The sequence below is a fragment of the Phoca vitulina genome, unplaced genomic scaffold (assembly GCF_004348235.1).
Source record: "Phoca vitulina isolate PV1807 unplaced genomic scaffold, GSC_HSeal_1.0 scaffold41, whole genome shotgun sequence".
NCBI lineage: Eukaryota > Metazoa > Chordata > Mammalia > Carnivora > Phocidae > Phoca > Phoca vitulina.
In genome coordinates this window covers 12,379,650-12,407,637 of record NW_022589744.1, presented here as the reverse complement: position 1 = coordinate 12,407,637, position 27,988 = coordinate 12,379,650, and the positions used below count along the sequence as shown (strand labels likewise).

General features: G+C 55.6%; 1 protein-coding gene across 1 annotated transcript; it reads left to right on the top strand.

Moving 5' to 3' along the window:
* The first annotated feature begins 254 nt into the window (after nucleotides 1-254).
* Nucleotides 255-27,632, top strand: MXRA7 (matrix remodeling associated 7). The gene is made up of 4 exons (XM_032429984.1): nucleotides 255-521; nucleotides 15,662-15,731; nucleotides 19,554-19,650; nucleotides 26,352-27,632. Exons 1-4 carry the CDS (start codon nucleotides 255-257, stop codon nucleotides 26,464-26,466), a joined length of 549 nt encoding a protein of 182 aa, XP_032285875.1. The 3' UTR covers nucleotides 26,467-27,632.
* Nucleotides 27,633-27,988: the final 356 nt, after the last annotated feature.

Sequence of the window (27,988 nt, the reverse complement as noted above, 5' to 3'; positions counted from 1 at the left end):
TTTCAAGGTGGTTTTCAAAACAAATCGAAGCGCAAAGCGTCAGGCCTGCCCGGTGCAGGGCGGGGCTGGCCCTCCTCGGGCCTCGGGAGCGCCGCAGCAAGGGTCCGGGCCCTGGTCCCCCAGCCGCCGAGCCACCCCGGGGACCCGAGGGGGCGGGGCGCGGGCAAGGGCTCCGCCCCGGGGCGGGGCGCGGGCGGGGCGCGGTGGGCTCCCTCGGGGTCCCCGCGGGCGGGCACTCGGGCGGCCGCGGCGCGATGGAGGCGCCGGCCGAGCTGCTGGCCGCGCTGCCGGTGCTCGCCACGGCGCTGGCGCTGCTGCTCGCCTGGCTGCTGGTGCGGCGCGGGGCGGCCGCGAGCGCGGAGCCCGTGTCCCCGGCCAAGGCCCCCGGGACTCCCGCACCGCCCGACCCCTGCGCCCCAGAGCCGGCGGCCGCGCCGGAGGGCCCGGGGGAGCTCGAGGGGCCGGGGGAGCGCGAGGCGGCACCGGCGGAGGCGGAGGAGCAGGCCGCCGAGGCCAGGCAGGTACGGACCCGGCCCTCCCGGGCGCCCCCTCCCCACCCCGGGGCCCTCCTCCCCCTCCCCCTAGCTCGGGCAGGACCAGGGACCGGGCCCCCAGCCCCCCCACCCCCCGGGAGCGCAGAGCCCGCGAGCAAACTCGCCATCCTGCCCCCCAGAAGTGTCGGCGAGCGCCGAGCCTATCGGAGTTGTGCAGTGTGTTCTGCTCGCGGTCCACTTCCCGGCCCCGGCTCCCTCCTCCCCTGGCTCGGGTCACACCCACCGCTCGCCCCGCACCCCTCCGGCCCACGGGTTCCCGGATCCACGTGCATGTGGCTTATTTCAAGGTCCGCAGTAATGAGAGTTGTCTGGATAACGAAAAAATAGTCATACTTTAAAAAAAGAAAAAAAAAGCTGATTTTTCTTGTTAAGCCAATGTGAAATCCAGATTCCAGAGCCAGTGAGGTGGGAAGCGCATAGGGCGGGGCCGAAAGAAGAGGCCTTGCACAAATGCAGTCATTTTTATTGTCCTTTTCAAACTGTACACGTGCTTTGGCACATCTCCCCTGGGCTTGCAGATAAGCCTGGCCTGGATGGAGTGGAGGAGAAGATAAAGCCCTCCTACAGGGCCGCTGAGCACCCCCAAACTGACCCTCCTGCTTGTGCCCCAAGCCCACTCCCCTCCCTGCGGTCCATCAGCTCTGTCCTGACCACACGCCTTGCTTCAGGACATCCAGAGAGATGGGCACCCATCCCACCAGCCCCATACACTTTTTCCAGAGCTTCTCTTTACATCCTCTTTACATTGGAAACCTACTTGCCAGGCATTGCAGGGATTTCAGCACCCTTGACCTCTGCAGGCTACCACCCAGGGCCCTGAGTCAGATCAGAATGCCTTGTTCTTAGTCCCGAGCCCCTTTTCCTGCAGGGGAGAATGGCTGGAGCAGTAGAAACCGTGAGCAAGCTCCTTGGGTGCCTTGTCAGTGTATCTGCAGGGCCTTTTTGAATTCTGCTGGACACAATGGTTTACACGGGAGAGAACCCTTGAGGGGAAAAGGCAGTGAGGCTGGGCCAGGGTGTTTCTCTTTGCTGAGTAAGTGTACGGGGGGGACCCCTCTGAGCAGGCGCTTTGTTTGACAAGTGGGTGACTAATTGTGTCATGAGAGCGGATTCTCACCAGCCTGAGGAGGGCTGTTGTAATCCTCCCGGGGAGGACAGAGACTCGCTTTAATGGAGGCCCAGCTGCTCTTGCTAACCTCACCCGTGATGATGGCAGGAAGGGTTTTGGACCTGTGCTGGTATGTTAGGTTGGCTCCCATATTTGGGATTCTGGCTGCACTCACAGCCTCCTGGGCACAGGAGAGACATCGGGTCATTCTCAGCCTGCCCCTAGCTCTCAGCCAGCCTTGCTCCTCTGGGTCACACAGGGCAGCAAGTTCCAGACTGAAGTTTGCAACGCCTGTCGTGGTGCTCAGTCGTGTCTTGATCCTTTGGGTCACAGCACTTCTGAGAGGGCTTCCTACGAGGCCTGTGGGCCCTCAGCAATTCGAGATCTGATGGGGTGGGTTCGGTGTTGTTGGTCAAGAGCCGCCAGAGCACAATTTGCCTCTGTCAGGAAAACGCTCGTCCTGTGGGGGTGAGTGGGTGCTTTGGAGGACAAAGCATATCACAGGGTTCACATGCGGGGCAGCTGCTAGATGACTCTGAGAGTTGAGCCTTGTGTCTGTCCTCCCTGTGCAACATCCTGTCCCGAGATTATCCCAACGTAAGGGTTCCGTTTAAGTCAGTTTCCTCACTCAGGGCTCTTGCCCTGCCCTTGTGGGTTCAGATCCCCAACCCTTGCTGAGTTGCTGAGCCCCCCTCAACTCCAGCTGGCAAACAGTAAATCATGGCTGTGCCTCAGGCCCCGGGGGTCAGATGCTGGGGGGACACATATCGCTGTCCCCCACTACTCTGCCTTCCCAGTGGTGGGATTAGCCCTGGAAGAGCTGCTAAGAAATTGTCTGGATATGGAATGGCGCATTTCCGAGATCTGATTATCATATTGCCGAGCCCGAGACCAGAGAGCCGAGCCCAGAGAGCCGGTAGAAGGACCCTGGGGAAATGGGGGGGGAGGGACAGAGCAGCCACCTTGCCTAACTAATGGCGCTTCTTCTGATCCAATCATCTTTCTGCCCAGCCAGGCCTGGGAGGCCCAGGGCAGCTGCTGCCTCTGATTCACAAAGCTGATTATTGAGAAGGATCCGGAGCCCAGGGAAGCAGCCTTCCACCCCAGGAAGCAGCCTTCCACTGCAGCTCTGGGTCACTGGGAAGCAGCCCCATGGGGAGCAAAGTAGTGTGATGGGCTGAGACACTGGGCAGCCACTGAAGAAATGGGGGATGATCAGCCGGCCAGGGCAGGGAGGCCAAGCAGAGGGCAGAGCTCTATTATTAGAACCTCTTTCTTGTCATGTCTCCTAGGGGTGAGTGTAGGGGTGGGCAGCCGAGGAAGCATGACAGGCATGCCGCACCCTCACAAAGAATCAGGGCCAACAATGTCACAAATAAGAGCTGGTCCCTTTTAAGGCCAGAAACAGTGCATTTTGGTGCTGATGTGTAGGCTGCAATTCTAGGATGGCCGAGCTTCTTATCATATGCAGGTATGGATTCCAGCAAGGCTATGTCATAAGATTCCCAAACAGTGGTCAAGGTGAAGGTCAAGGGTCACTCAAATAGTACTAGAGTTACGTCTGTGCCAGAGCTCGGACTTCTTGGCACTCAGGTCCTCGCTCTGCTCAGCAACGGAGTAGGGACAATGACACCAAACAGAACAGGCAGGGAGATTCATCTAGATTAAAGACTAAAGGACAAAACAGGCAAATGCGATGCCTGATCCTTGATTGGATTCTGGATTGCAGTGAGGGTGGGGAGCTATAAAGAACATCTTGCAGATAACTGGGAGTTGTTTCAAAGGAATGGTAATACTAGATCATTTTATCGTATCGATGTTCAGTTTCTTGCATGTGATGCCGGCGTTGTGATTATGTAGAAACATATCCTTGTTATTAGGAAGATGCATGCCCGGGATGCCTGGGTGGCTTAGTCAGTTAAGCATCTGCCTTCGGCTCAGGTCATGATCCCAGGGTCCTGGGATCGAGTCCTGTGTTGTTGGGCTCCCTGCTCAGCGGGGAGTCTGCTTCTCCCTCTGCCCCTGCTTGTGGTCTCTCTCTCTCTCTTTGACAAATAAATAAATAAAATCTTTAAAAAATGAAATAAAATAAAAGGGAAGATGCACGCCCAAACATTTAGGGACAATGTGTCACGTTTCTAATAGTTACACACATAAGCACACACAAGAGAATGGAATGATGGTAAAATGTTAACAATTGGTGAATCTAGGTGAAGGGTATATGAGTGCTCATTGTTTTATTCTTCTGATTTTTCTGTAGGTTGGAATTTCCCAAAATACAGTGTTGGAGAGTACGCTTATCTTGATGAGCACTGAGAAATGTATAGAATTGTTGAATCATTATATTGTATACCTGAAACTTTTATAACACTGTATATTAATTGTACTTAAAAAAAAAAAATACGGTGTTGGGAAAAAGAAACCCAGTGGGGGAATTTCTCAGGAAAGGGCTTGGTTTTTCAGACATTCCGGTGGTACTGGTCTGATTGGGCTGCCCAGCCTCCTCTGGCAGCCCTCATTGTGCAGCTGGACCCTGGTTCACCTTCTTTTTTTCCCTTTTTTTTTTAAGATTTTATTTATTCATTTGTCAGAGAGCACAAGCAGGGGGAGCAGCAGAGGGCAAGGGAGAAGCAGACTCCCCACTGAGCAGGGAGCCCGATGTGGGACTCCATCCCAGGACCCCGAGATCATAACCTGAGCCAATGGCAGACGCTTAACCAACTGAGCCACCCAGGCACCCCCCTGGTTCCTGCTGTTAGGTCCAAGCTGCGTCCCCTACCCTCACCATCCTCGTCACCACAGGTGTGCCCCTGTGCCCCCCACCCCCTGCAGAGGCCACAGAATGATTTAGGAGCAGGTGAGTCCCCTCCCCCATCATCTGTTCCAACCTTCGTGATGCCAACATGGCCCCACTTTCTGTTCTCTTAACAAAAGCGCAGAAGCCAGCTAGCGGAGGGCCAAATAGATATTTGGCAGTTGTTCATATCACTTTGGAATCTTGTCTCAGTCAGCTCGGGCTGCTATAACAAAATACCACAGACTGGGGCTCTTAAACAGTAGACATTTATTTCTCACAGCTCTGGAGGTTGGCAAGTCCAGGATCAAGGTGCCAGCCAATTCAGTTCCCAGTAAGAGCCCGTTTCCTGGCTCGCGGGCAGCCGCCTTCTGGCTGTGTCCACACATGGTGGAGAGAGAGCTCTCTGGTCTCTCTTCCTCTTCTTATAAGGACAATAATCCCTTCCTGGGGGCCCCACTCTCAGGACTTCATGTTACCGTAATTACCTCCAAAGGCCCCACCTCCAAATACCATCACACTGGGGCTTAGGGCTTCAACATACGAATTTGGGGAGGATACAGACTTTCCGTCTATAGCAGGTCTAGTGATTTGCTGGGAAGGAAACTGGAAATAGCCCAAATGTCCATTAATTAGGACATTGGATTAATTAGCAAGTTGGTAGAAATAAGTAAGGAAAAGTACAGAACATAAAACAGTGTGTTCACAGTAATTACAGTGATGAACATCCCTGAACAGAGGACGATGCCCAGAGCTGCAAACAAGAGTTCAGTGTTCGGTAGTGCAAGAGGGTGTTTTATGTGAAGTCGTTTAAGCTCATACTTTTTTTTTTTTTCCATGTGAGAGAGAAGTCTGGGACTTTCCTAATGGCTCAACTTTGTTCTTTCTTCCAGAGATAGTCTTGTTTGCACACAGAAAATGCAGCTGCCAGTTAGAATTTTCTACTCAGTGGGAAGTAGTAAATTTTTAAAGAACATATCTTAAGAAAAAAGCTGTCTAGGTTTGAGGGTTAGAAAGGAAACGTGGAGCATGCGCCCTTTCAGACAGTCTCTGTTTGTAGCCCTGTTCTTTCCCAGACCGTCGGCCTCAGCCACAGTGTGGGAGGGCTGAGACAGCCTGAGACCATTGGTGGATGTGCTTCCTGAGAAATGCCCAATCTCTGGTGGCTCAGGCATTTCTGGAACAACCTGAGTCCGACCACAATCGCTTGGCTGCTGTTAGGGACAAATGAACGAAGCAGGACTTTGATGGGGTTCAGAAACCTCCTCCTGTAAGGGGTGCTGTGCACGGACAGAGCGGCTTGCTGCTCAGTCCGAGCCATGAAGGAGGGCTGGGATGCTGCGCAGGGTGTCCCTGCCCTCCTGCCGGGGAGGGAGAAGGATCGGTCACATCCTCCTGGCCACCGGGGCTGAAGAAGAGCAAATGACATTAACTGGTCCGAAGGAAACCTGGTGTGAGAATTCATGGTACTTGTTCAACTAATATCTTTGCCTCTGAATAGCCATAGGACTTGGGGGAAGTCATATAACCTCTGGGCCTCAGTTTCCCCAAATGGAAGGGGTTGAACTAAAACCATCTCTGATCTCTCCTAGAGCTTTCCCATTCACAGCTCCTGTTTCGTGGCCTGTGGGGGAGGGGTTGTGCATGTATGCAGCTGGGTCTAGTATTTGCAAGTAAGAACTCCCTGCACTCATTGTTAACTCTGGCCAACCTCTGCTTGAGACAGCCCTGGGCATGTCCTCAGCAAGAACCTAATTCTGTGACCTTGGTATTACTAGTGTTTCTCCTGGCCAGATGCTGATGTGCTGATGACTCAGATTCTGAGCTCAATCCCAAGACAAGCAAATACCTCCAGCCCGGTGGTGTCCTGTGAAGATCAGTAAACCCTACTCCTGGGGGGTCAAAGCATTCTTATGTTTATTCTTCATGAAGTCTCACCAGTTCCTGTGCCCGTGGTTGAGGCCTCCTTAGAGACTTTAAACACTAAACACCTGTCTTCTATTATGACCCTTAAAGTCAGCCTGGTTGGTCCCCAACGCAGCGGTTTCATTTCCTCCCACCCTTCTCGTTCTGGTCATGTCAGTCCGTGAGCTCTCCTCCCTGTGCTCAAGCGTCTCTATTTATCCCCTGCCCCCGCAAAACCTAGACACAAAAATTCCACCTAATCCTTGCTGATAAGGGGAGAATGTGCATTTCTGCCCCTGGGTGTTTTTTTTTAATGAGGCTTTTGATGCTCTCCAAATCCTCTTTGTAGGAACAATGCCCAAAACCGTTAATCTGATGGGATTGGATCTGGCATGCTTGGCCATCTGAGCAAGAGAGTGTGTGTAGGGCTTGTGAATGTGCCCTCGATTGGGATGTGAGGTCGGAGTCCAGGATGGCCCTTTTCGTCTGGCTGGTTGAACTCGGCTCTGCAGCCTGGCTCCTCCCTGCCCCCGGGCCTTGTGTGTTGGGCCTGTGTGCTGGGCCGTGAACTCTAGATCTCAATCTACTCCCCCCCTCCCCCAGCCCTGCCTCCTGAGTCAGCCTCTTACCCAGTATTCTTCCTTTGTTCTTTGTCCATGCTGGAAAAGCTCATGCCCATATCAAGTGGACGACTCACTTCTAGGCCTGTCTTCCAGAACACGCTGGCCACTGTCAGCGTGATCAATAGCTGATGGTGCCCAGCCTCTCCTTGAGTTTGACGTCCGGTGGCCGGCCGCCTCCTCAACACTTGCCCATGGTTGTCCAGTGAGCCCCTGAGGCCACCTGAGACCCCCGTGACTGTTAAGAGTTCTTGACTTCTGCCCTTGGCCACTCCCTGCCCCCACTGTTCTTAGTCATCTGCTTGGAGTTCCTCCACGGCCCCCCGAAGCCGCTCAGGCTGAGAGCCCACACGACATCCTCGTTTTCTTATTTTCCGGCCTGAAGTCCCTCCATCAGCAAGTCCTGTCACCTCTGTCTGCAGAGTACCTCCTGAAGTCAGGCTATCCTCTCTCCTGCGGTCCGTGGCTCACCTGGGCTGTGCCATTCGCTCCCAGCGGCTCCCCCGGCTTCCAGCCCGCCCCCCACGTTCCATCTAGCAACGGGCACCACCTTTATCACATGGAAACCACATCCCAGACTCTCCTGCTCCAAGCCCTGCGATGGCTCCCGTCACATGCAGAATTAATTCCGAACTCTCAGCATGGCCCCTGTGGCTGGCTCTGCATCCTGTCCCAGCTGTCCCCGTGCCCCCTCTGCCGTGTCCCAGACCTGCACCTCAGCTGGAGCCTGGGATTTGCTCTTCGCTCTGCCTGGCAGACCCTTCCTGGCCTAGACTTCCACACAGTTGTTCCTCTTCACCTTTCAAGTGTATGTGTCCCCGAGCACCTTTGTGAACATACAGTCCCCAACCCCTACTCCAGCACACCCCCCTCTCTGGCTTTCTTCACGGCACCCTGTGTGGTCTGAGGTTATCCTTTATGTTCGTGTCCTTTGTCTGCCGCAGCAGGATGTCGGTTCAGGAGGATGGGCCTGCCACGTTCACGGCCACATCCCCAGCCGCTACAGCGGGCTCAGCGCACAGCAGCGCCCAGTACATGCTTGTTGAATGTGTGAGCTGCAAGAACGACGAACAGAAGGAATGCCGGTGGCCCCTGCCACAAGGCAGATGATGCCTCCTCATAGCACTGCCCTGGGCAGCGGGCAGAGGCTGTTTCTCCTCGTGCCCCAGGCCTCTGGCCCAGGGCCTTGTGTCTTGTCTGCATGCTCTAGAGCTGTGTGTCATGCCCCAGACTGCCCTGTAAGGTAGTGAGCTCCCCGAGGCTAGAAGTGTTCAAACAGAGACTGGATAACTGGCGATGCATCAATGCAGCTAGGGTTTTGTCTTGGGTCAAAGCCACATTAGATCAGTGGTTTTCCCACATTTTTAAAAGCACTAGATACCTTTTTCCTTCTTCAATCTTAGATGGAAGTCCAGTGTGTAGAGCTAAAGCAGAACTGCTCTGTGTGTGTGTGGGGGGGGGGTCTTGGCCCCTCTATTCCCACCTCCCTCCTTACAGCAATCCCTTCAGTACCGCCTCCCTGCCCCCCATGGAGCTCCAGGGCTCTGCCTGCTGAGCCAGGATAAAAACTGAGCTCAAAACCATTCTCGCCAGGCCCTGTGACCTCAGAGGACCCCACGCAGATAGAGGAAGGAGGAGCACCCAGAGGTGAATGGGGAAGGGCAGACCGTGTGCCCAAGGCTTTGGTTCCAAGAGTGACCCCAAGTTCCTGCCTGCCCTCCCATGGCACACCCCCACCCCCGTGGGCGGGAGAGGAGAGCACCTCCCAGTAAGCATTAGGGACTGACCTCACAGCCTCTGAAGCAGGAGGACCTCAGAGGCCGGGGATTATTTGAATTGAGCACAGCAGCGGTCATTTTAGGGTTTTAGTAGGAAAAAAACATCATAAAGCTGGCATTTGAAGATATTCTCAGAGCAAATGAGTTGGGGGAGAGTAAGGTCAAGGACACGGTGCCGTATCCGTATCTGGCACTGAGTGATTGGCAGGAGCATGGAGAATGCGGGTGGGGGGGTGGTGATCGAGAAGTGGAAAGGAAGCGGCTGGCTTGGATCACCCTTCCCAGGCCGTGACAAAGTGTCAAAGATGCTGTGACCGCAGAGAAAAACTGACGATTTGAGAGGAGCCAGTTTAGGATAAGAAGACGTCAGTTCCTTGTCTAAGGGGATGTGCCTTACCCAGCTGCAAATATGGATTTAGAGGGCTGGCCCGAGCGTCCTCGGCCTGAGCTGTCACTTAGGCGCGCAGTGGCTGAGCTGTTGAGGCGCGGGCGGAGAGGGCCGCCGTGACCTCTGCCGGCCTGCCCTCCCCGCCCAGCACAGGCGCTCGGAGCGGACGCCAGCTCTGCGCCCTCTGCTTGCCCGTAGCTGTGCCCTCCTGAACGCACAGGATGAACAGCCCGATGGCCTAATGGACTCTTTCTGGAAGAGGGGAGAGCCTTGTCAGACCCACTCTGCCTGCGGTAGGAGCCGGAAGGCAGCCCCCGCACCCTGCCCAGTCTCGGTGCCCCCCTTGGAAACCTGCCGACGTGCTGCGGTGGATGGGGCCTGACCCAGGCTGCGGAGGAGGGCATGGGGAACCGTGCGGGCCCCTTGAGAGCTTCCTGTTCTCTGTGCTGGCTGCTGCAGGGGAGGGAGGGACAGGCATCCCCGTGGAAGTGGACCTGTGGTCCTCTAAAATCATCCTGGATTAACCGGGGGGCTTATTGTAGTCACAGCCCGACTCAGCTCTGGTGGGTGGTCACAGGGTCCCAGCAGGTCCTGAGTGCAGGACCCCAGGGCAGAACCATCTCCTCGGGCAGACAGAAGGATGTCTGGTTCTCTCTCTGTCTGCCTCTTCCCCACCCCGTCTCGGTGCCCCTCTCTCTGTCTCTCTCTCTCCCTCCTCTGCTTCAGCGCGGGGCATCAGGCCTGGATCCGCCACGGCAGCCGTAAACGGCAATGTGCTGCCTGCAGGCTCGCGCTGGCTCCGAGAAGCCTCCCTCCTTGGCCTCTGGGAGCCCCTGGCCCCGGGGCTTGGCCTCTCCCCCCAGCCAGCCCTCCACTGGAGGAAACAGCTGAATTGGAGAAGTGTCCCGGGACATGTGAAGTTAAAACTTGGGCTCTATCCAGTAGTGGAATGCTGGGACTCTGGTCAGTGAGGTGAGGGGGTTGGGTCCCAGCCCCAGACTGCCTTGGTGACCAGCCAGGATGACACCAGCTGTCGGTCTCAGAGGGCGTCGCCAATTCACAGTTTTCACAAAACTGGTTTACTTTCATTAGAGCACGGTGTGTTGGCTTGCTAGGGCTGCCGCGACCACGTACCACAGACTGGGCGGCTTGAAACACAGACCTTTCTTTTCTCCAGAACAGTGAGGTCCCAGCGCGGGCAGGGCCGCTCTCTCCCGAGGCCTCTGTCCCCGGTATCCAGGTGCCGCCTTCTCGCCACGTCCTCACGGGGTCTTTCCATGAGCACATGCACCCCTGGTGTCTCTCGCGTGTGTCCTTTCTTACAGATTTCCTCTTAAAAGGACACCAGTCAAATTGGGTTGGGACCCCCCCCTCATCGGCCTCATTTTAACTTAATTCCTTCTTCAAAGGCCCTCTCTCCAAATGTAGTCACAGTCTGAGATACTTGCAGTTTGGACCTCAGCCTGTGAATGTGGGGAGGGACACGATTCAGCCCACAATGCAGGGTACCTTGCAACACGCTCAGGACCAAGGGCATTGACCGGAAATCGACAGTGATGGCCTCTTGCTGGCTTGCAGTCAGCACTCTGAGCACCTGTGGGGTTGTGCTGGCCCCAGGCGTGGTCCTAGCCCAGCTATGTGGGGAAGCAAGCCCAAGGGTGGGATTCAGACCTCGAGACCCCCAGGGGATTGCCTTCAGCCAGGGGCAGCCAGTCCTTCGCTGATTCATTCAACAAACACTGAGCTGGGGGCCAGAGTCCCTTCACCTCCCAGTTCAGGCCTGACATCCCCTACCTGCGCTTTGAACCCCCTTCTAGGAGTTCTTCCTGCCTTTGATCCTGCCCTCACTATGCCATCCCACTTCCTGCTCCAAAAATTCCAGTCTCCTCCCGTTTCTCCCCATTTAAAAGCTGCTGGGGGCCCCTCGTTGCCTTGTCCCCTGTAAGATCTCCCGGTCTGAGCCCTGCCTCCTGACCCCCACCCTGCAATCCCCTGCAACCACATCAAACTCCAGCAAGTCATTGCAAAAGCTGTGATGCTCCCTGCCTGGCGTCCCCTCTGGGGCCTCGCCGTGCCCCTCAAGCTCAGCCGAGCTGCCCTCCTCGGGGCCCCTCTACCCTGTTGCTTAGACACACAATGTGCTCCAGAAAACATACCTTCAAAACTGCACGTGCCAAAGCAGGACGGAAGGTGGGACGTGTCGTAAGAAAGAAGGTAAAGAGGTACAGCCTTTCCGACGGCTCTTGCTCCAGCATTTTGTGCGTGGTTGCACCTTACCGCCCTCCTTCACTGTCACACACATAGTTCACCGTCTGGAGGGATGCCCAAGGGCCACCAACTCCAAAAGGATGGCCGTCTTTGTCCCAAGGGCACTGTGTACGAGACCCGCGCCCATCTTATTACTGGTATCAGCACTTCCCGTTTTCCTTTCGTGTACACGTTTTTTATAAGATAAGGGCAAAATGCAATAAACTGTTTTTTGGGGGGGCGTTTTAAAGATCTTATTTATTTGAGAGAAAGAGAGGGATCACAAGTATGCAGAGCGGCAGGGAGTAGGAGAGGGAGAAGCAGGCTCCCCGCTGAGCAGGGAGCCCGATGCGGGGCTCCATCCCAGGACCCTGGGATCATGACCTGAGCTGAAGGCAGACGCTTAACCGACTGAGCCACCCAGGTGCCCCAGCAGTGTTTTGTTTAATGATGGACTCCTTTCCATCATGGTGATGTCATCTAAAGTAACCCAGGGAAGACTGCAGGTGGGGGGGCTGGGGAGGGCACCTCCCCGCAGCACCATTGGAAGCTTCTGTCACTGCCCAGCCCTCAGCTGCTGTGCTGCTGGAATCGGACGCGGGTAGCCCTCTCCCACGAGGACTTGACCCGTTCTGAGCTTGCAAAGTAGGGTGTGATCAGACAGTGACAGGGTGACAGCCACTTGGCTCAGTCAGCTTTCGCAGAACTGGGAGTTGAGTCGCTCAAGGATAGGGAAAGGTCAGGCTGGAGTGGCCTCGGGGACAAGCACAGCCAGGGGCTCCCACCTCGGGGACCAGAGCTCCCTTCTCCCCCAGCAGAGTTGGGCCATGGGTCCCCTCTGCATGCTGGTCCCTTGCGAGAGGGGCACTGACTGCCTGGGGCAGTGCCCACCGGGCCCACGGGCTTCAAGGGGCATCTTCTGAAGGAAGGGGATTTCTGCACAGACAGAAAGCAGGACGTGGCCAACTCAGCACTGCTTTCCAAACTTCATGAAGTCTCCAATAAAAAAAATATATTTTAAATTGCATCCCCATATATAAAGCTACAGAAGCACGCCAGAAATTTTATCAAACGGGAGGCGCCCGGGTGGCTCAGTCGTTAGGCGTCTGCCTTCGGCTCGGGTCATGATCCCAGGGTCCTGGGATTGAGCCCCGCATCGGGCTCACTGCTCCGCGGGAAGCCTGCTTCTCCCTCTCCCACTCCCCCTGCTTGTGTTCCCTCTCTCGCTGTGTCTCTCTCTGTCAAATAAATAAAATCTTTAAAAAAAAAAAAGAAAAAGAAATTTTATCAAACGGTATCTCTGTCTACCACACACATAACACTATTTATCTTTCATTTAATTCCGGGATACAGGGGTACCCCCAAAGTCTTAGTGCAGTTTTAAGTTTTAATAACTTGAGAAATGTAAATGCTACAAAGCTACAACACACATCCGTTGAATATTTACTTATTTAAATTCCTCTTATACTTAGCTTCCTGACATTTGAATGCCAAGTTTTTCATTTTAATTCTTTGTGCGTGCCAGAGTCCGGATGGGTAGGCAGGTGGAGGAGCCCTCTCCCACGGGCACCTTGGTGAGCTGGTCAGCCTCCCTTGGAGTCATGTCCAGGCAGTCAGGTGTGCATCAAATCCTCGTAAGATCAAAAGGCTGGTGTCACAAAGGCGGTCCCACAGTCACTGAAGCTCGGGCCATGAATATTTTTTGGAAGTTTGAAAATCAACTAGAGCTATATCTAGCACTGGACTGTGGTAATTACACGAATTTGAATGAGAAACAATCAATATATTTAAAATGTAAATAACCTTTCCAATGTCATTTTTTGGTATGTTTTTAGCATTTATGCTTCTGAAATTATTAAAGCTGAAAACCACACTAAGACTCGGGTTGCATATTTAAAAAAAAAAATCAGTAGCGACCTCTAAATTGCTTTCCTAACCTGCCAATGGGACCACAACCACAGTTTAAGAAACAGCACACTTCAGGGGTGCCTGGGTGGCTCAGTTGGTTAAGCAACTGCCTTCGGCTCAGGTCATGATCCTGGAGTCCTGGGATCAAGTCCCGCATCGGGCTCCCTGCTCGGCGGGGAGTCTGCTTCTCCCTCTGACCCTCCCCCCTCTCATGCTCTCTCTATCTCATTCTCTCTCTCAAATAAATAAATAAAATCTTTAAAAAAAAAAAGAAACAGCACACTTCAGAAGTCAAGTGCAAGATTCAAACGTAGACCAGTCTCCCCCCGGGAGAGTGTTGGCAGGTCAATTTTCACTGTGTCCCTCTGGGATGGCCTCGGCTCTTGATGTTCTCACCTTGGATGGCAATTATTTGTGTAGGTGTCTTCCCAACTGGATCATGAGTTCCTTGAGGGAGGGACTGTGCTTCTTTCTCTTTTATCTTGGTGTCCCTCACACATAATGGGAGAATCGACCTCTCTAGTCTCGATATTGGGCTGATTTCTGGGGTCCAGCCCTGAATGGGTTAATGGCTGTTTGTCTCTCTTTCTTTCTTTTTCTCTTTCTTAAAAAAAAAAGAAAATCAGATTTCACAGTTCAGAGACCCCTGTGTAGCATTCCTTAAATATGTTAGGAATAATTAATGCATATTCATGTATATTATTAGAAAATCCAAATATACTGAAGTATATCAGATGAACAGAGAAGGGCCGCCCCTCCCCCAAGGTAGCCCCGCCCCCAAAGGTAGTCATCACCAGCAGGGCCTTTCGTGTCCTTCCAGAAAACCTTTCCTCAGCATTTATGAGCATGGAGGTGCCTTTCCATTTTTATATTTACACCAAGAAGATTGCCCCTCTCACATTGTGCTGCCCCTTGCTTTTTCACTCTTGGTGATTTACCCTGATGCATTTCTCACATCAGTTTGTGTGGTTGCCTCCTTTTTAAAGCACAGTGTTGCGTGGCGTATGCACACCGTGCCACATTTAACCTATTAATATCGTGGTGAACTTGTTAACCAAATATATTTAACTGTAAGAGATTTAACTCTAAGGATGAACATTTCCTTGTTTCCAGTTTGGCGTGTTTTCTGCTGCACACAGAGTCCTTGTATAAAAACCTAAACAGATGGTTTTCCAGTCCAGAGCATATCCCCAGAAGTGGGTTTGCTGGGTCAAAGGGGTGTCTCCTTTTCCTGCCTCCCCCGAAGAGGCCTGCCCCCCTCCCCACAGCCACAAAGACGCTTTGCTGTGCAAAATCCTGGGGGGCATCACGGCGGCGCTCAGGGCAGCGTGGCTCCCATCTTGGTGGTGCTGAGCTTGCTGGACACTGCTAAGCGGAGAAGTCCGGCTCCTGCCTCCCGCCCTGCCCCTCCCGGCTGCACTTTGTGTGAGTCCCAGGAAACTCAAGGCCTTTCGGGGTTTGCCACTCATCACCGGTCGTTGGGCTTGTGCAAACTTGCAGGCCAGCTTCGCTTGCCCTGTTTTGTGAGGGAGCCTGCTGCAGGCCGCTTCGTGCGCCTGCCCTGGGAGCGGAGTCCCAAAGGCCTCGGCGTGCTGCCCTCTCCACCGCGGGCGACTTTCTCCTCCTGTGTGTGCTTCCCTCTCTAAACCCGCAGATGTGTCCGTATTTGCCCTCTGGCTTCCCCTCACAGTTCCCTGGGCCACGCCTAAAATCCCTGTAGCTGGAGGATCAGCGCATCCCAGTCCCCCCCAGCATTCCTGCAGGTTGAAGTCACTCCTTCCTCCCAAGAAGGCCATCTTGGGACACTCCTTCCAGCCATCTGTTTATTGAGTCCATTGGTGGGAGAACGCTGGGCCTGAAGGAGGTGGAGCTCCAGTTTTGGAAAGATGGACACTGAAACTGTTAGGGGTAGAAACGAGGTGCCAGGAGGCAGAGACAGAGTCTGCGCCTGTGAGCGCCGCTCCTCTGTGATGGCCCAGCCCTGTCTGGGCTCCAGATGGCCCGCCAGCCCTCCTCTTGTGCCTTTAGTTCTAGTCACTGGAGCAGGGTGGGGGCGGGGGCGGTCCCCTGTCCTGTTACCAAAATGGCATCCAAAGGCTTTGACAGGCCACCCACCCAGAAAGCATAAAGGGACTGAGGTTCAAAGGTCAAAAGCACAGCTCCTTGGGCCACAGCTTCCCCCTTGTCATCTCGGCCACACAGCGTTTGCGCAGAGCTCACACGGCTTCCACCCGCAGGTTGACCATCGCCCCCAGGGTCGGGTGGCTTTCACCAAGGAGTCAGGCACCTGGATGACCGTATCAGAGTGAACCCTCTCGAGCTCCTGGCACCCGGTGCTGACTCTCTCCTTGTCTTGCAGGAAGAGGAGCAGGAGAAGGAGCAGGATGGCCAGGAGGGCCCACCCAGAGCAGTGCCTGAGGAAGAGGATGGTGAGTAGGACCCAGCCTCCAGACTGCAGCCCCCCAGCCCTGTCGCCTTTGCTCTTTCTCTCCCCACTTTCCTGTCTCACACTGAGTTGTCTTCCGAATACAGAAGGCCCATCTCGCCAGTAAATTGAGCACCCTGACCTTCCATTTCCTGCCCTGCCTCCTAGCTCCCCTCCGGTCACTGCTTGTGCATTTCAGTTTCTTGCCAAGCGTCTCCCGATCTATCTGATGGGGACGAAAGCCACTCACAGGGCCACTGCCCAGGCGTTCTGCACAATGAAGGCCCCAGGGGAGGAGACGCCTGATTTCCAAGCAGCTCAGGCTAACTGGCCAGACCTCCCTGCCATCAGACTCTGGCCGGCCAGGGCAAGCAAGCGGGAGTGACCGGGAGCATTAAGAAAACTGGCCAATTGGAACCTGACCGGGTGGAAGGCCGTGGGTTTGCCCTGGGCACCCCCAGGGGCCAGTGTCCTGGACAGACAGAGACAGAACCACACATGGTCTGGGTTTCTGCTGGGTCTGTCGTGTTTTATTTCTTTAAAAAAACAAAAACAAACAAACAAAAGCAACATGTCAACACTTGTTAAATCTATATGGAAAGTACATGGAGGACTTATTACTCGTACTTTTGTGTATGTTGGAAATATTTCATCATTTTTTAAAAAGTGGGACTGTTGCCGTGGCTTTCAGCTGACTGCTGGCGGGGGCAGTGGAAAGAGCGGGTTGCAGGAACGCCGTGATCACGGCTGGTGTGGGCGTGTGGGCCAGCAGCAGGGCAGCGCTGGGGGGCCCACAGCTCCCCACTGAGGCCCCATGGGGCTGGGGCTTCTCAGTACTGCCTCAGAGGAGGAGGGAAGGGCGGGCAGCTGCAGAGGCGGGAGGGGAGTCACCTGCTCTCCCTGGAGCCCTTGGTTCTCCTCCATCATCTGCAGGTTAGAGATGCACAGGAACTGTGGCCCTGGGGTCTGTCTATCCCTGCCTCATGGCCCCAGGTGGCTGCAGGGATGCCCAAAGTCAGGATCCTGTTAGTGACTCGGGGACACAGAAAGGGGCTGGAGCCGAGGCCACCAGAGGCCCCTGGCCAGGACGAGGAGAGGCTCACACCAGCCTCACACCCTGCCTGGTCAGGGGCCCTCCCTCCTTGTTTGACTGCTGCCCCCTAGACATCCCCCACCCCCCAGCCACCTCCTGCCAGCTCTGACAAGGCGAGGGAGGGGAGGTTTGTGGCCGCAGCTGTCCGAGGAAAAGAGGAGCAGGCCCCCAGTCCCTCTGCAGTGAGCAGCTCAGCTCTCAGGCTAATTGATTAGTGTCGCTCAGACACCCTCCCTGAGCGACCTGGTGACTCACAGAAGGCTGCAGGAGGAAGTCCTGCTCCCAGGAGGCCCTCACATCGAAACCTCCCGGTCTAGCGAAATTGGATGTGACTGTGTATTCCTTGGTACACCACTTTCGATGTGATTCAGTGAAAGCCTTTTCTAGTCGTTTGTTCTGCCTGGCCCCAAAAACATCAGACTAATCAGACCTGCCCCATAAATGGAAACCTTGAGTCGTACCCAGCTGGCAGAATTTTTTATGTTTTATTTTTCTAAAACATAGCAACACAGTGACCTTGATGTTGAGGTTAATTGGTTTTCTTTGTCTGGTGGGGCCAGCATCGAGCGTCGGTTGTGAGCTCATGCTGAGACCGCAATCTCTGTGTGATTCCGCCCCTCTGGCAGGCTTTTTGGGGCTTTCCGGACCACCAAGGACCCAGGCCCCTCAGACAGCAGCTCTGAATCACTCAGTAAAGTACCCAGATTGCCCGATGCAGGCAGCCCACACCGGGTGCTGTTGGAAGCCCCCGAGTTCTGTGGACCCACAAGGAATAGAACTCTCCCGCCTTTGCTTGTTGGCCTGAGCAGAGCTCAGCCTGGAGGAAGAGCTGGTCAATGGGGGCTGGAGTCCCCAGTGAGGAGCGGTGGGACTTCACTCCCCTGCCTGTGCACCAAGCCCCATCTCACCCGGAGGAAGAACCAAGTCCCCTCCCCCGCCCTTGATGACCTGGCTGCCCCCTCTCTGCCACCCAGGGCCACTGACCTCCTTGCTTTGCTGGATCTGTCTCCCCAGACACCGCAGGGCTCAACTCACCACACCCTCTCAACTACCATCTGCAAAACCCTTCCTGATGCCACCCCCACCCCACCCCCGGTGAAGCTTCCAAGCAGCTCCCTCCCTGCCTCCCACACCCCCATCCTTTCTGCAGAGCACGCGTGACCAACTTCAGACTGCATTTGACTTATCTTTGCTTGCTGTATGTTTTATTCATTGCTAAGTCCCCAGCCCCTAGCATAGTGCAAAGGAATGAAGAGCAAAGGAATCCTTGTACAGATGTAGTAACTTCTTCCTAAGGCAAGGCTTCAGCCCCTGGGCAGTTGGCTGGGGTGAGGGGGCCGCAGGAGGACTGTGGAGCCCACCAGCCTTCTCCTCCCGGGCAAGGTTTTGGAGAGAACACGGCTCCCATCTCATAACATTTGGGTTCTGAATTTGCATCCAGAACCTTCTTCCTTCAGCCCAGAGAGAAGCTGAATCCGAGGGGCCAAGGCGATTTCCTCCCCCCTGGGCCCACACCAGCCTGTCTGATCAGGCAGGACAGCCCCCAGCCGGAGGTGAGGGTGGCCTGGGGCAGGATGTGGAGGTGTTTGAGATTCCTGACGTTGGAGTGACAAAGAGGTAAACCCTCTAGAACAGAACTGAAAAGGACTACATCTGTGTGGGAGGGTGATTTGCTGGCCTCCGCATTTCCCTTACTCAATTCTTTAAGCCTTCCTGGGAATTAGACAAGCCATTCAGTCTCTGTCCCGGGGGTGGCCGGAGGCCGTCTGCCCTACACCTGCTGGGCTGAAGGACCACTTCAGGGCATCACTTCCCGAGGGGACTCTCTCCTCCCGGATGTTCAGCCCAGGGCGATGCTCTGGAGGGCTTTCCTCTTCTGTCCTGCCGCCTGCACCTGTGTGCCCAGCACGTGTCCTTGCTCCCTGTGTCACGTTCCTGCTTTCCTCTGCCCAGACCTCTGGTGTACCCTCCTCAGGCCTCGAGAGCGTTTGTTTTAAGGCAGCTAGGAGTCTGCTCTTAGGGGTTGGCAAATCCTGGTACAACTATTTAGTAATATGTGCCAGTTTTGATGCCCAAATTCAAAACGGTGTGAAAAATGCCACATCACTCCCATGTCCTACCGTGGGCTGGATGCATTGTTTCAGATTTCTAATCACTGGTGGGCATCCCCAGGCCCCGGAGCTGGAGGACCACAGCAGGAGGCTCAGGAGTCCCTGTGAGTCAGGGAGCCCAGCACCCTGGCACAGCCTGCTCTGTCTGATGTGATTCGCCCCCCAGTAATGGGGGGGGCTTCAAAGACGAGGGTAGGCCATCCTCACAGACAGCGGCTTGGCGGGAGCCTTTGCTAGAGAGGGGCAGCCAGACCGTCGTGTGGACGGCTCAACCCGGTCTTGGAGGGGAACCATCGTTTGGTGGATGGAGCTGTGCTGTTTGAGGAGGGGGACTGGTTTCTCCCCAGCTGTTTTGTTTTTGTCTCTGTATCCCCACTTGGAGCTCCTAAGTTGCCGTGGGACTTCACGGACAGAGTGTGGGAGGAAGGCCTGTCCAGCAAGAAGAAACGTCAAAAGCACCCTCTCTGAGGCCCAGCAGCATCTGTGTGGGGAACTGGGGGGACCCCCTCTGGCCCAGACGGCCCTTTTGAAACTAACAAAAGGGGAAGAGGACCCCGAGTCTGGGGGAGGCCCCCAGCACTCAGACCCTCGCGCCGGCTCTGACCCTGTCTCCTCTCTGCAGGGGGAGAAGTCTTCTCCTTTAAATACAGCCCCGGGAAGCTGCGGGGAAACCAGTACAAGAAGATGATGACCAAAGAGGAGCTGGAGGAGGAGCAGAGGTAGGACATGCACCTTCCTCTTGGGACCGCAGGGCACCAGCCGCCGAGCCCTGACCGTCCTGCCCCTGCGCACTCGGGCGAGCCGCCGCCCCCACCCGCTGCCACTCTCCCATCTTCGGTTTAGGGGATCTTTCCTGTCCTGGCTCTCCTCAGCCAGGCTCGGTTTCCCCTGGAGACAGTCCCCTCGGGGGAGCTGGGGAGGAGGGCAAGGTGGCTGAACCCCTCCCCTGCCCGCCTCGCCCCCTCTGGAAAGGGAAAAGCGAGAGGCCAGGAAGAGCCTGGAGCAGATCCCTCACACGGCGAGTTCATGACAAAACCGATCTGTCACTGCAGGACAGGGCGCGATCCTCCCTGCTCGTCCATTTGGCAGCTCCCCTCCCTCCCGCCCCTCCTCGCCCAGCGTCTGCGGCCGGTTTCTATCTGTTCTCCCACACAACTGCGGCTGCCTAGCTCCTCAGCTTCACGGCCCGCGCCCCCGCCAGACACCCATTGCACACCCGTGGGCCTCCCTCCATCCCGCCAGGGTGCTAAGGAACACTCTGGAAGCAGCAGGACAGCTGGGGAGAGAACCAGTGGTCAGAGCCCCAGCCCAGCTGTCTCCTGCACGCCCCCCCCGGGCCGGCCTGGAGCCTGGCGTGCTGGGCGTTGTGCTTCGGTTCAAGCAGGAGTCTCAACGGGAGCCCAGGCTGGGGTCCTAGGGTCGCAGAGGACAGGAGGGCTTATTCGAATCCATAACTCACACACCCTTTCATTGCCGCTGGCCACGCCACTCAGGGTCCCTCAAAAGTCAGAAGCTGCTTTGCCTGCGAGAATCCCCACTTCCCCTCCCGCAACTGTCACCTGCCTCTTCCAAACCTGGCCTGGAAGGCTCTTCCCCTGGGGCGGAGGGGTGGCAGCGTAGGCACAGCCCGAGGAAGACCCGGAGCAGGGGAAGGTGGCCTCCACGGGAGCCCCCCCACCCCCGGTGCTGCTGACACTGCCTCTGAGTGTGACCCGGTTTGCTGCCTTTATATTTCAGGATTGAGCTGACCTCTGACCTCACTTCCCTGTAGCAAGTTCCTTAGGTCCTGAGCCACACATATTCTTGCAAATCCTTTTGGTAAGGAGACTGACTTCTTAGACCAGTGGTGCTTCCCTCCTCCTGTCTGGTAATGTGTCCCCAACATGAGTGTCGCGGTCTAAACCTCCCCTCCTCCGCCGCCTTCATAACCAGTAGATACATTCTGTGCACCAAGCGGTCTCATTCTTCGCTAGCACGGGGGTCGCTGTGTGACCCGGCCCCCCTCCCAGGGCTGCAGGGTTCTGGGAGCCCAGTGGACATAAGTTCCGGGTGGCCCTCATGGACCAGCTGGTGGGGAGCTAGCGCCCCCTTGTGAGGCTGGGGCCGAACTGTCGTCCCCCTCGGGAACCGCTGGGTGTCGCCCTGCCGCTTCGTCCTGCCCTGAGAAGCAAGCCTCATGTGGAAAAAAAAACAAACAAACCCTTGTGGTGGGACAGGCAGGTTTTCCGGGTCAGAGGAAGGAGTGGCCGACTGCAGCCCTGGTCAGTAAGCTCGGTGTGACTGCAGCACGGCCACTCTTTGTTTTCCCGTGGTCTGTGGTGGCTTCCACGCCGCTGTGGCCGGGGCAAGTAGTTGCAACAGAGAACACGTGGCCCACAGGGCCCAGAAGAGTCAGTATCAGGCCCTTTACAAAAAACATTTGCAGCCCCTGGATTAAGAATAGGGAGGGCGGGATGCACCTGGGGTCCCGCAGAGGTCCCTGTGGACAGAGCTGTGGCCAGGACAGGCCTGATTCCGGGGGCTCGGGCAGGTGCTCCCTGTGGATGTGAGGAGCCATTGGAACAGAAAGGACAGTTAGGGGACAGATGCCAGGCCTCAGGCTGTGGGGTCAGATGGCCACCGTCCCTGGGCTCCGAGCCAGGACCTCGGGAAGAGGGAGGGAAAGTCTCTTCTCTGTTATGATTAGACAGCAGACTCTGCATCGCCCAGGGTGGGTCTCCCCCCAACAGGGTCTTGGGGGGCCTCTCGCACCGATTCACACTTGGCTCTTCTGTGGGGTGGAGACCGTGCCCTAGGGCTGCTCTTGGGGTGAAGGAGGAGCTCTCCTCTCCTCATCTGCAGGCTGTGCCCCAAGTTGAGAAGGAGGGGCTGGTGGACTTCGCGACCCTTGAACACGGTCCTCGCTCAGTGTGATGCCGTCCTCACGGGGTGGAGCTGGAGTTCATGTTCATTTTCATTCCTGCCCTTCCCCAGCATGCTCCCCGCAGCTGTTGCACGCATCCACCTGTGCCGTCCGCTTGCTGTCTCCTGCCCCTGCATGCGGCCAGCCCACAGGGCACGGCGTGGGGCCCCTTGACCTGCACCCCTCTTGCAGCTGCTTCTGTCCCTCTCGTGGTGATGCTTGGGGTTGCAGAGGCTGGCGAGTTGGGCTCCGTCTCCTCATCTACAGCACGGTGGTTCCCGTGTGGCCCGGGAGAGCCGGCGGGCGCAAGCTCGGTCTGGTCCCAGCTGAGTCTAGGAGACGGCCCTAGGAGTGCCAGGACGAAGAAGAACATGTATATGGTTGTTAAACCACTGAAACCACAGGCCAGCGAAGCGTGCCCTCTTCTTTGCCTGTCAGATTCTTTCCCACCAAACTCTGCCTGTTTCTAATCCCTTTCCTGGCCCTCTGGGTCCCAGTTGAGTTGCAAGCTAGTAAAGAAATAAATGCTGCAAGTCCCTGACTAAATTTATCAACTCAGCCAATAAAGCAGTAGTAGGCAGAGCCCGAATCCTTAGTGGGCACGTGATCCAGCATCCCCTAAAGCCTCACCTCATACATTCTCAGGGCAGAGCACTTAGGAAGCAGGACTAAAATCAAGACCCCAGATCGTTCCTCTGCGTGTTTAAATGAACATTCCCATCTTTGGAATCGCTCACAGGTCAGCTTCCTTCTGCCCGAGGGGCTGAAAATGGCCGGGTTTGCGAATCCAGAGCAGGTTGCTGCCTAAGGAAGGCCCTGTTCTGTCACGGCCTGCCCCCTCCTCCGAGGCTTCTCCTGGGGCTCGGGGCTCACGGCATCCTTGGCCAGCCAGTCTCTCCGGGAGGTGCCACGCCTAGCTTCAGAGCGTGGCTGGGACAGTGGGCTTGCGGGCTGCTGACGCTCCTCCGGCTCCCGGAGCTAGTGAAGCTGGAGAGCTTGGCGAGCTCGGCAGGAAAAAGAAAAAGCAGCCCTGCCCACTCCTGTCCTGTGCGCCATCTGTTCTTCCCACCTTCTGGTCCAGAGGAAAGTCTAGACCAGGCTGGCTCTGGTAGACGGGAACCTGGGACCCCAGCACCCACTCCATTCTGAAGGTCCTCAGAATGTCCTGACCTTTCTGGAAGGGGACACGACTCTGGTGGAGGGTGTTTTGTACGTCATCACAGGCAAGGGGGAGAGGAGGCCGGGGAACCCAGGCTGTGGGATATTCTGGTGTCTGCAACCTGGTGAGTCCACAAAGGATTTGCCAGTGTCAATGTTTGGAAACACGCGTGTCTCTGATCTCCAGAAGAGGGCGCCGGAGGGACAAAATCGGGTCCCCTGCGATCTCTTGTCCTTCGGGGTGTCATTGAGAAAAGGTGGACACGCATCCTAGGGTGCCAGTGGCCCCAGCGGGGACAAACCCCGCCAGCGGGAATAGGGAATAGAAGCATGTGATAGGATGGCCCCAGTAAAGCACGCAGCCAAAGATCGGAAGCACCCAGTATCTGACCTGCCCAGAGGTAGGGTCTGCCCGACCTAACTATATGCCTCATGGACTCCGGACTCAGAATGGGGTGCGCCAGGCTGCTGAGGTCCCGTGCCGGGCCAGAACAGAGTGTCCTACTGCAGGTGACGAGAAGCAAACTGCCCCGTGTCTGAGAAACCAGTGTCCGGCCTGGCGTCTGCAATCCCAAACATCCTCCTCCACATCCCCGTTTCCCATTTCCTCCCCCACGATACTTGTTAGATGGAAGAAGTAAAATAAATGATCTTTTCTCCCTATTTCTCTTTACAGAACCGAAGAATAATGAAGTTATCCTTAGCCTCCTGCTAAAGGCTTTTCCTTTTGGCATCTAAAAAGCTTGAGAGATAAAATGGAAATCCCCAGAGCGGAGCCATGCAAGCTCCCAGGTGCCTCTGGCCTGCATAAATCCGCTGGGACCCAGACCCTCCATCAGGACCTGTCCCTCAGCGGGGAAGGTGCCGGGAGTGCCTTGGCCCCCGGGGTAGAGGTGTTTGTCCCTGTCGGTGTGGATTGCTTGGTTAAGCAGGGGTTTCGTAGACTTTGGTTTTTCTTATCGCTGAACCCTACTCTCCACTCACCGTTCGCACCTGTGAAATCAGCAGTGACAGCCCCCTTATCATTTTTAAACCAGTGTAGCTTCACTCCAGTGCCCCCACCCCACCCCCAGCCCACACTGGCCTTTTCCTTCCCTGGAGCCAAACCGAGAAAGACTCTGAGGCATTCCAGACAGCTGAGGCAGAGCTCCTGTGCTCATCAGCTGCTCAGGGAGGGTGGACTGTCCTCCTTTCCCTGGGGGCCCACTTCCCTCTTTCTATCCGGGGGCTCGGTTGTTGGGGGTGAGGGACGCGTATTGATGGCCCCACAGCAGGGAACCAGCGACAACTCTAGATCTGTGTTGCCCTTAGTCCTCATTTAGAGGAGGCTGGAATCCGGGCCTCTAGTGGCTCAGAGGCCTTTTCGCTCTCACCAGCTCAGCCGAATCTCCACCTTCGCTTTGGCAGAAGCAATAAGAATAGTCTGCTTGAAATAGATTTCTTTACTATGCCGTTTCCTAGAAGGTGTCGTAGATAAGTTAGAATTTCACCAGATAATGAGATCAGTCCCAGATCTGTTTCTTGGAATTTTATATTGGACAATATTTATATTATACCAAACTAATCTGCAGTTTTTAGATGTGTTGGTTAAAACATTTTTTTAAAGCAGTAAGTTTATAGAAAAATATTTTCCATTTAATGGAAGGCCGGGATGCCAACCCCTGGGGCATGTTACATTCCCAGTGACCTTCTCCTCTGGGCCTACAAGCTTAGGTTCAGGGCCGTAGTGCAGATAAGGCGATGGTGGGCGAGCCCACATCGAGCCACGTGACGAGTAGATATACCCTGTTGGCACTCCTGTCCCCACTCGGCAACAACAACAGCCTTACCCAGGCTGGGATCTTACTGCTACAGTAAGTAGGTGCCGCCCTCCCAGGTTAGTTACCGAACTAGTTAGCTGTCTGGAATCTTTCTGCACGTGGCTTGTAGGCGCCGAGCCTCACGTACTCCTGATGGCTTGGATCTGTGTATTCAGCCTTTGTTCAGCCCAATAAACTTTGAGTAGATGATCTCGGTTACTGTGTGTTTTTTCAGTTTTGCTTTGTTTTTAAGAAATAATCTCCTTTGAAACCCATTAAAATTTGAGCTCTCTCTCATTTTGATGCCTATTACTCTCTAGCAGAGTGCAAGTCATAGGTCCCCCCTGTTAAAAATGCCCAGGCGCCACAGCCATCGAAAATATCTGAGAATATGTGTTCACTCTGGGCGGGAGGGACTGTGATTCCGTCCAAGGAGCTCAACACACACTTTCTCGTCCAGAGAGGAAAACGGACTGTAGAAATCACATTCCCAGGGTGACAAAGTGAGGCTGGGATTTGGGACTTCAATATTTGAGTCTCTAGATGCTGCTCTAGCCAGAAAACCAACTTCGGGATGGGAGATACGGGGTTCCTGCAGGAGGAATCTGTTGGGACGCACGTGTAAGACCAGACGCTCGGAGCCCGCCCGCCTCAGGCAGCGTTCTGGGTGCTGGGTGGCCAGAGGTCTTGCCAGAGCCCAGCCACGCGGGACCTGCCGTTTTTTGGCATTTCTGGCTGCAGGGAGGGGCTGAGAGGGCCGGGGTGCAGGGTGTGGTGGCCCGGAGACACCACAGAAGCCAGAAGCCAGCCGTGCTGACAGCCCCGCGCCTGGAGCGGAACGAGCAAGCCCCAGACCGCCCCTGCTTTCTGCTGCAGTCTTGCCCCGACCTTGCAAACTGTTTGCGCTCCTGGGAGTTGTGCTGTGCTGGTCAGATGGTGTGGCCGAGCCTCACAAAGACAACAGCACGTCGGTCCCAGCTGCCCAGCCCATTCTGTGGTAGGAGGGACGGGGCCCCACTGGCCACGAGGTATCTGTGCTAATCAGGACAAGGCGCTCCTTCCTCTGAGCAGTGAGACCCCATGCCAACCCTGCCCCCGGGTCAACCCCCATGTACACCTCTGCGTGTGCCCCCTACGTCTCGGCTGGTCATGGTTTTTGTCCTCATCCCTCTAAACTGAGGCTGTCGCTAACCTGTTTCTTCACGGGCTCGCGCTCCAGCCACTTAACAGAACAGGCCTCTCCCCATTTCCTCCCGGGACATGCCAGGTCAACGCTAAAAGGGGGCCCGAGGGGAACCCACAGGGTCACTTGGGTCCTCCCCAGACCCGCAGGGAACACCCAAGACGTAGAGCTGGCTTTTAGAACCTTCCAGCTGAGGTCGTTCGGCCACGCGAGCTCGTGGGTTTTGAGTGGGTTTCGCTTCGGTTTGATTTTCTTCTTGTCCTGGAAAGCAGACACGGCAGCAGCCAAGAGCGCAGGGCCCCAGCCCCGGGCGCACGTGGCGACCCCCCACTCCGGGCTCGGAGCACCCTTTTCCTCTCTGTCCTCTCTTCCCCACAGAGTGCAGAAGGAGCAGCTGGCTGCCATCTTCAAGCTCATGAAGGACAACAAGGAGACGTTTGGGGAGATGTCCGCGGGCGACGTGCAGGAGCAGCTCCGGCTCTACGACATGTAGGCGGCCCTGGCCCTCACGTGCAGACGTCAGCGGGCCCCTTCCCTCCCCCACGCGTAGCCATAGAGGTGGATGACACACGGATCGCGCGGTTCCCACAGTTAGGCCTCCTTTTACGGGAATCGGGATCCTTGTCGTCAGAGTTAGACTTGTTTGCTAAGAGCATGCTCCCCTCCTGCTTCCTCCCGTGCACTTACAGAGGCTTCCAGAAAGCCTTCTGAGGCAGAATGAGGGTGCAGCGTTGTTAGACTGGACACCCAGGCAGCAGGACCCGTTACCCCTCTTCCCCACAGCACCCCCGAATCCTTTCCACACCAGGTGCCCGGAGTGGGGGGGGCTGTGCCCGGGGGTTCGAGCTGCTGCCTGCCCTGACTCGAGCGTCCTTTTAGCAAAAACCCTAATTCAACACCCACCTTCCGTGCTGGAACGGATCAGTGTAATCAGAGCTGAGACCCGCGAAGAGCTCCTCCCATTTAAGCATGAGACTTAACTTTCCGTGTAAGGAAGCGAGGCTCATTTGAGTGCTTATCACGCAGCTGGGACCATGCTCGCTGCTAGGGAGAGACATCCAGGATGTGGCATGGTGCCCACCATTAGGGGGATGAAGGTCCTCCAGATGCTAGGGAGAGACATCAAGGATGCGACATGGTGCCTACCTGTAGGGGGACGAAGGTCCTCCAGAGAAGACGGGCATGTGTGCAGGGAAAGAGCATCTCCCCAGACAGCATGCAGGAAAACACCAAAATGACCTGACGGGACAGTGTCTGGGACACCTCGGGCTCAGTAGGTTTCCGGGAGTCCAGCCAGCGCCGGACAAGGCGAATACAGCAGCTCCTTCATGCTGCACGGGCCCTGTTTCTGCTCACCCCATTGGCAGGAAAACTCACAGCAAACGGAGTTAGGGAGGGTCTGCTGAGGAGAGAACCTATGAAGTTCTTATAAATATTTTGTATTTGCCGAAATAAAGCTAAATCAACACAGTGAACTCAAAGAAGCAGTGGCCTTTTGCGCACCTGACATTAGTGATGGTGGGGGTGAGTTACTCTCCTTCCTTCCTCTCTCGCCCGCTACTAGAATTCTCCTTGAGCACCTCCCCTGCCTACGGCTGTGATTCTTTTGCTTCCTTGCTGACACTCTGCCCAGGAGGAGGGTCTGCTCTTCTATCCCAATATCGGTGGTTCTTTCTTTTATAAAATTTATCTTTTTGTCACTGCTTTTTTTTTTTTTTTTTTATTCTGATTTTAGAGTTCTTTGTTCCCTTAGTCACCTCCCCAGGGACCCCTTCTCCATCACTGCATCTTCCCACGCACTGGGTGCGTGCAGCGGGCAGGGCCACCACCCCCAGGGGGCCACCCTGCCCATCACGTTGCTCTGCTGCCAGATGATGGCCCTTCCTCTTCTCCTGCCTGGAGCCTTCCTCTCTGATTATACCAAACACGAAGGACTCGTGTGTACTTGAGTCAAAATTCCCACGGCTATGGGAAGTAAACTCAAGGAATTTTCGTATCCTTGGATCCGCTAAGAT

Excerpts from the sequence above, each read along its gene's own strand:
- MXRA7 (XM_032429984.1), top strand. The coding sequence starts at position 255 with ATGGAGGCGCCGGCCGAGCTGCTGGCCGCGCTGCCGGTGCTCGCCACG. Across the intron at positions 522-15,661 it reads AGGCCGCCGAGGCCAGGCAG|GAAGAGGAGCAGGAGAAGGA; the intron begins GTACGGACCCGG and ends CTTGTCTTGCAG. Across the intron at positions 19,651-26,351 it reads GAGCTGGAGGAGGAGCAGAG|AGTGCAGAAGGAGCAGCTGG; the intron begins GTAGGACATGCA and ends TCTTCCCCACAG.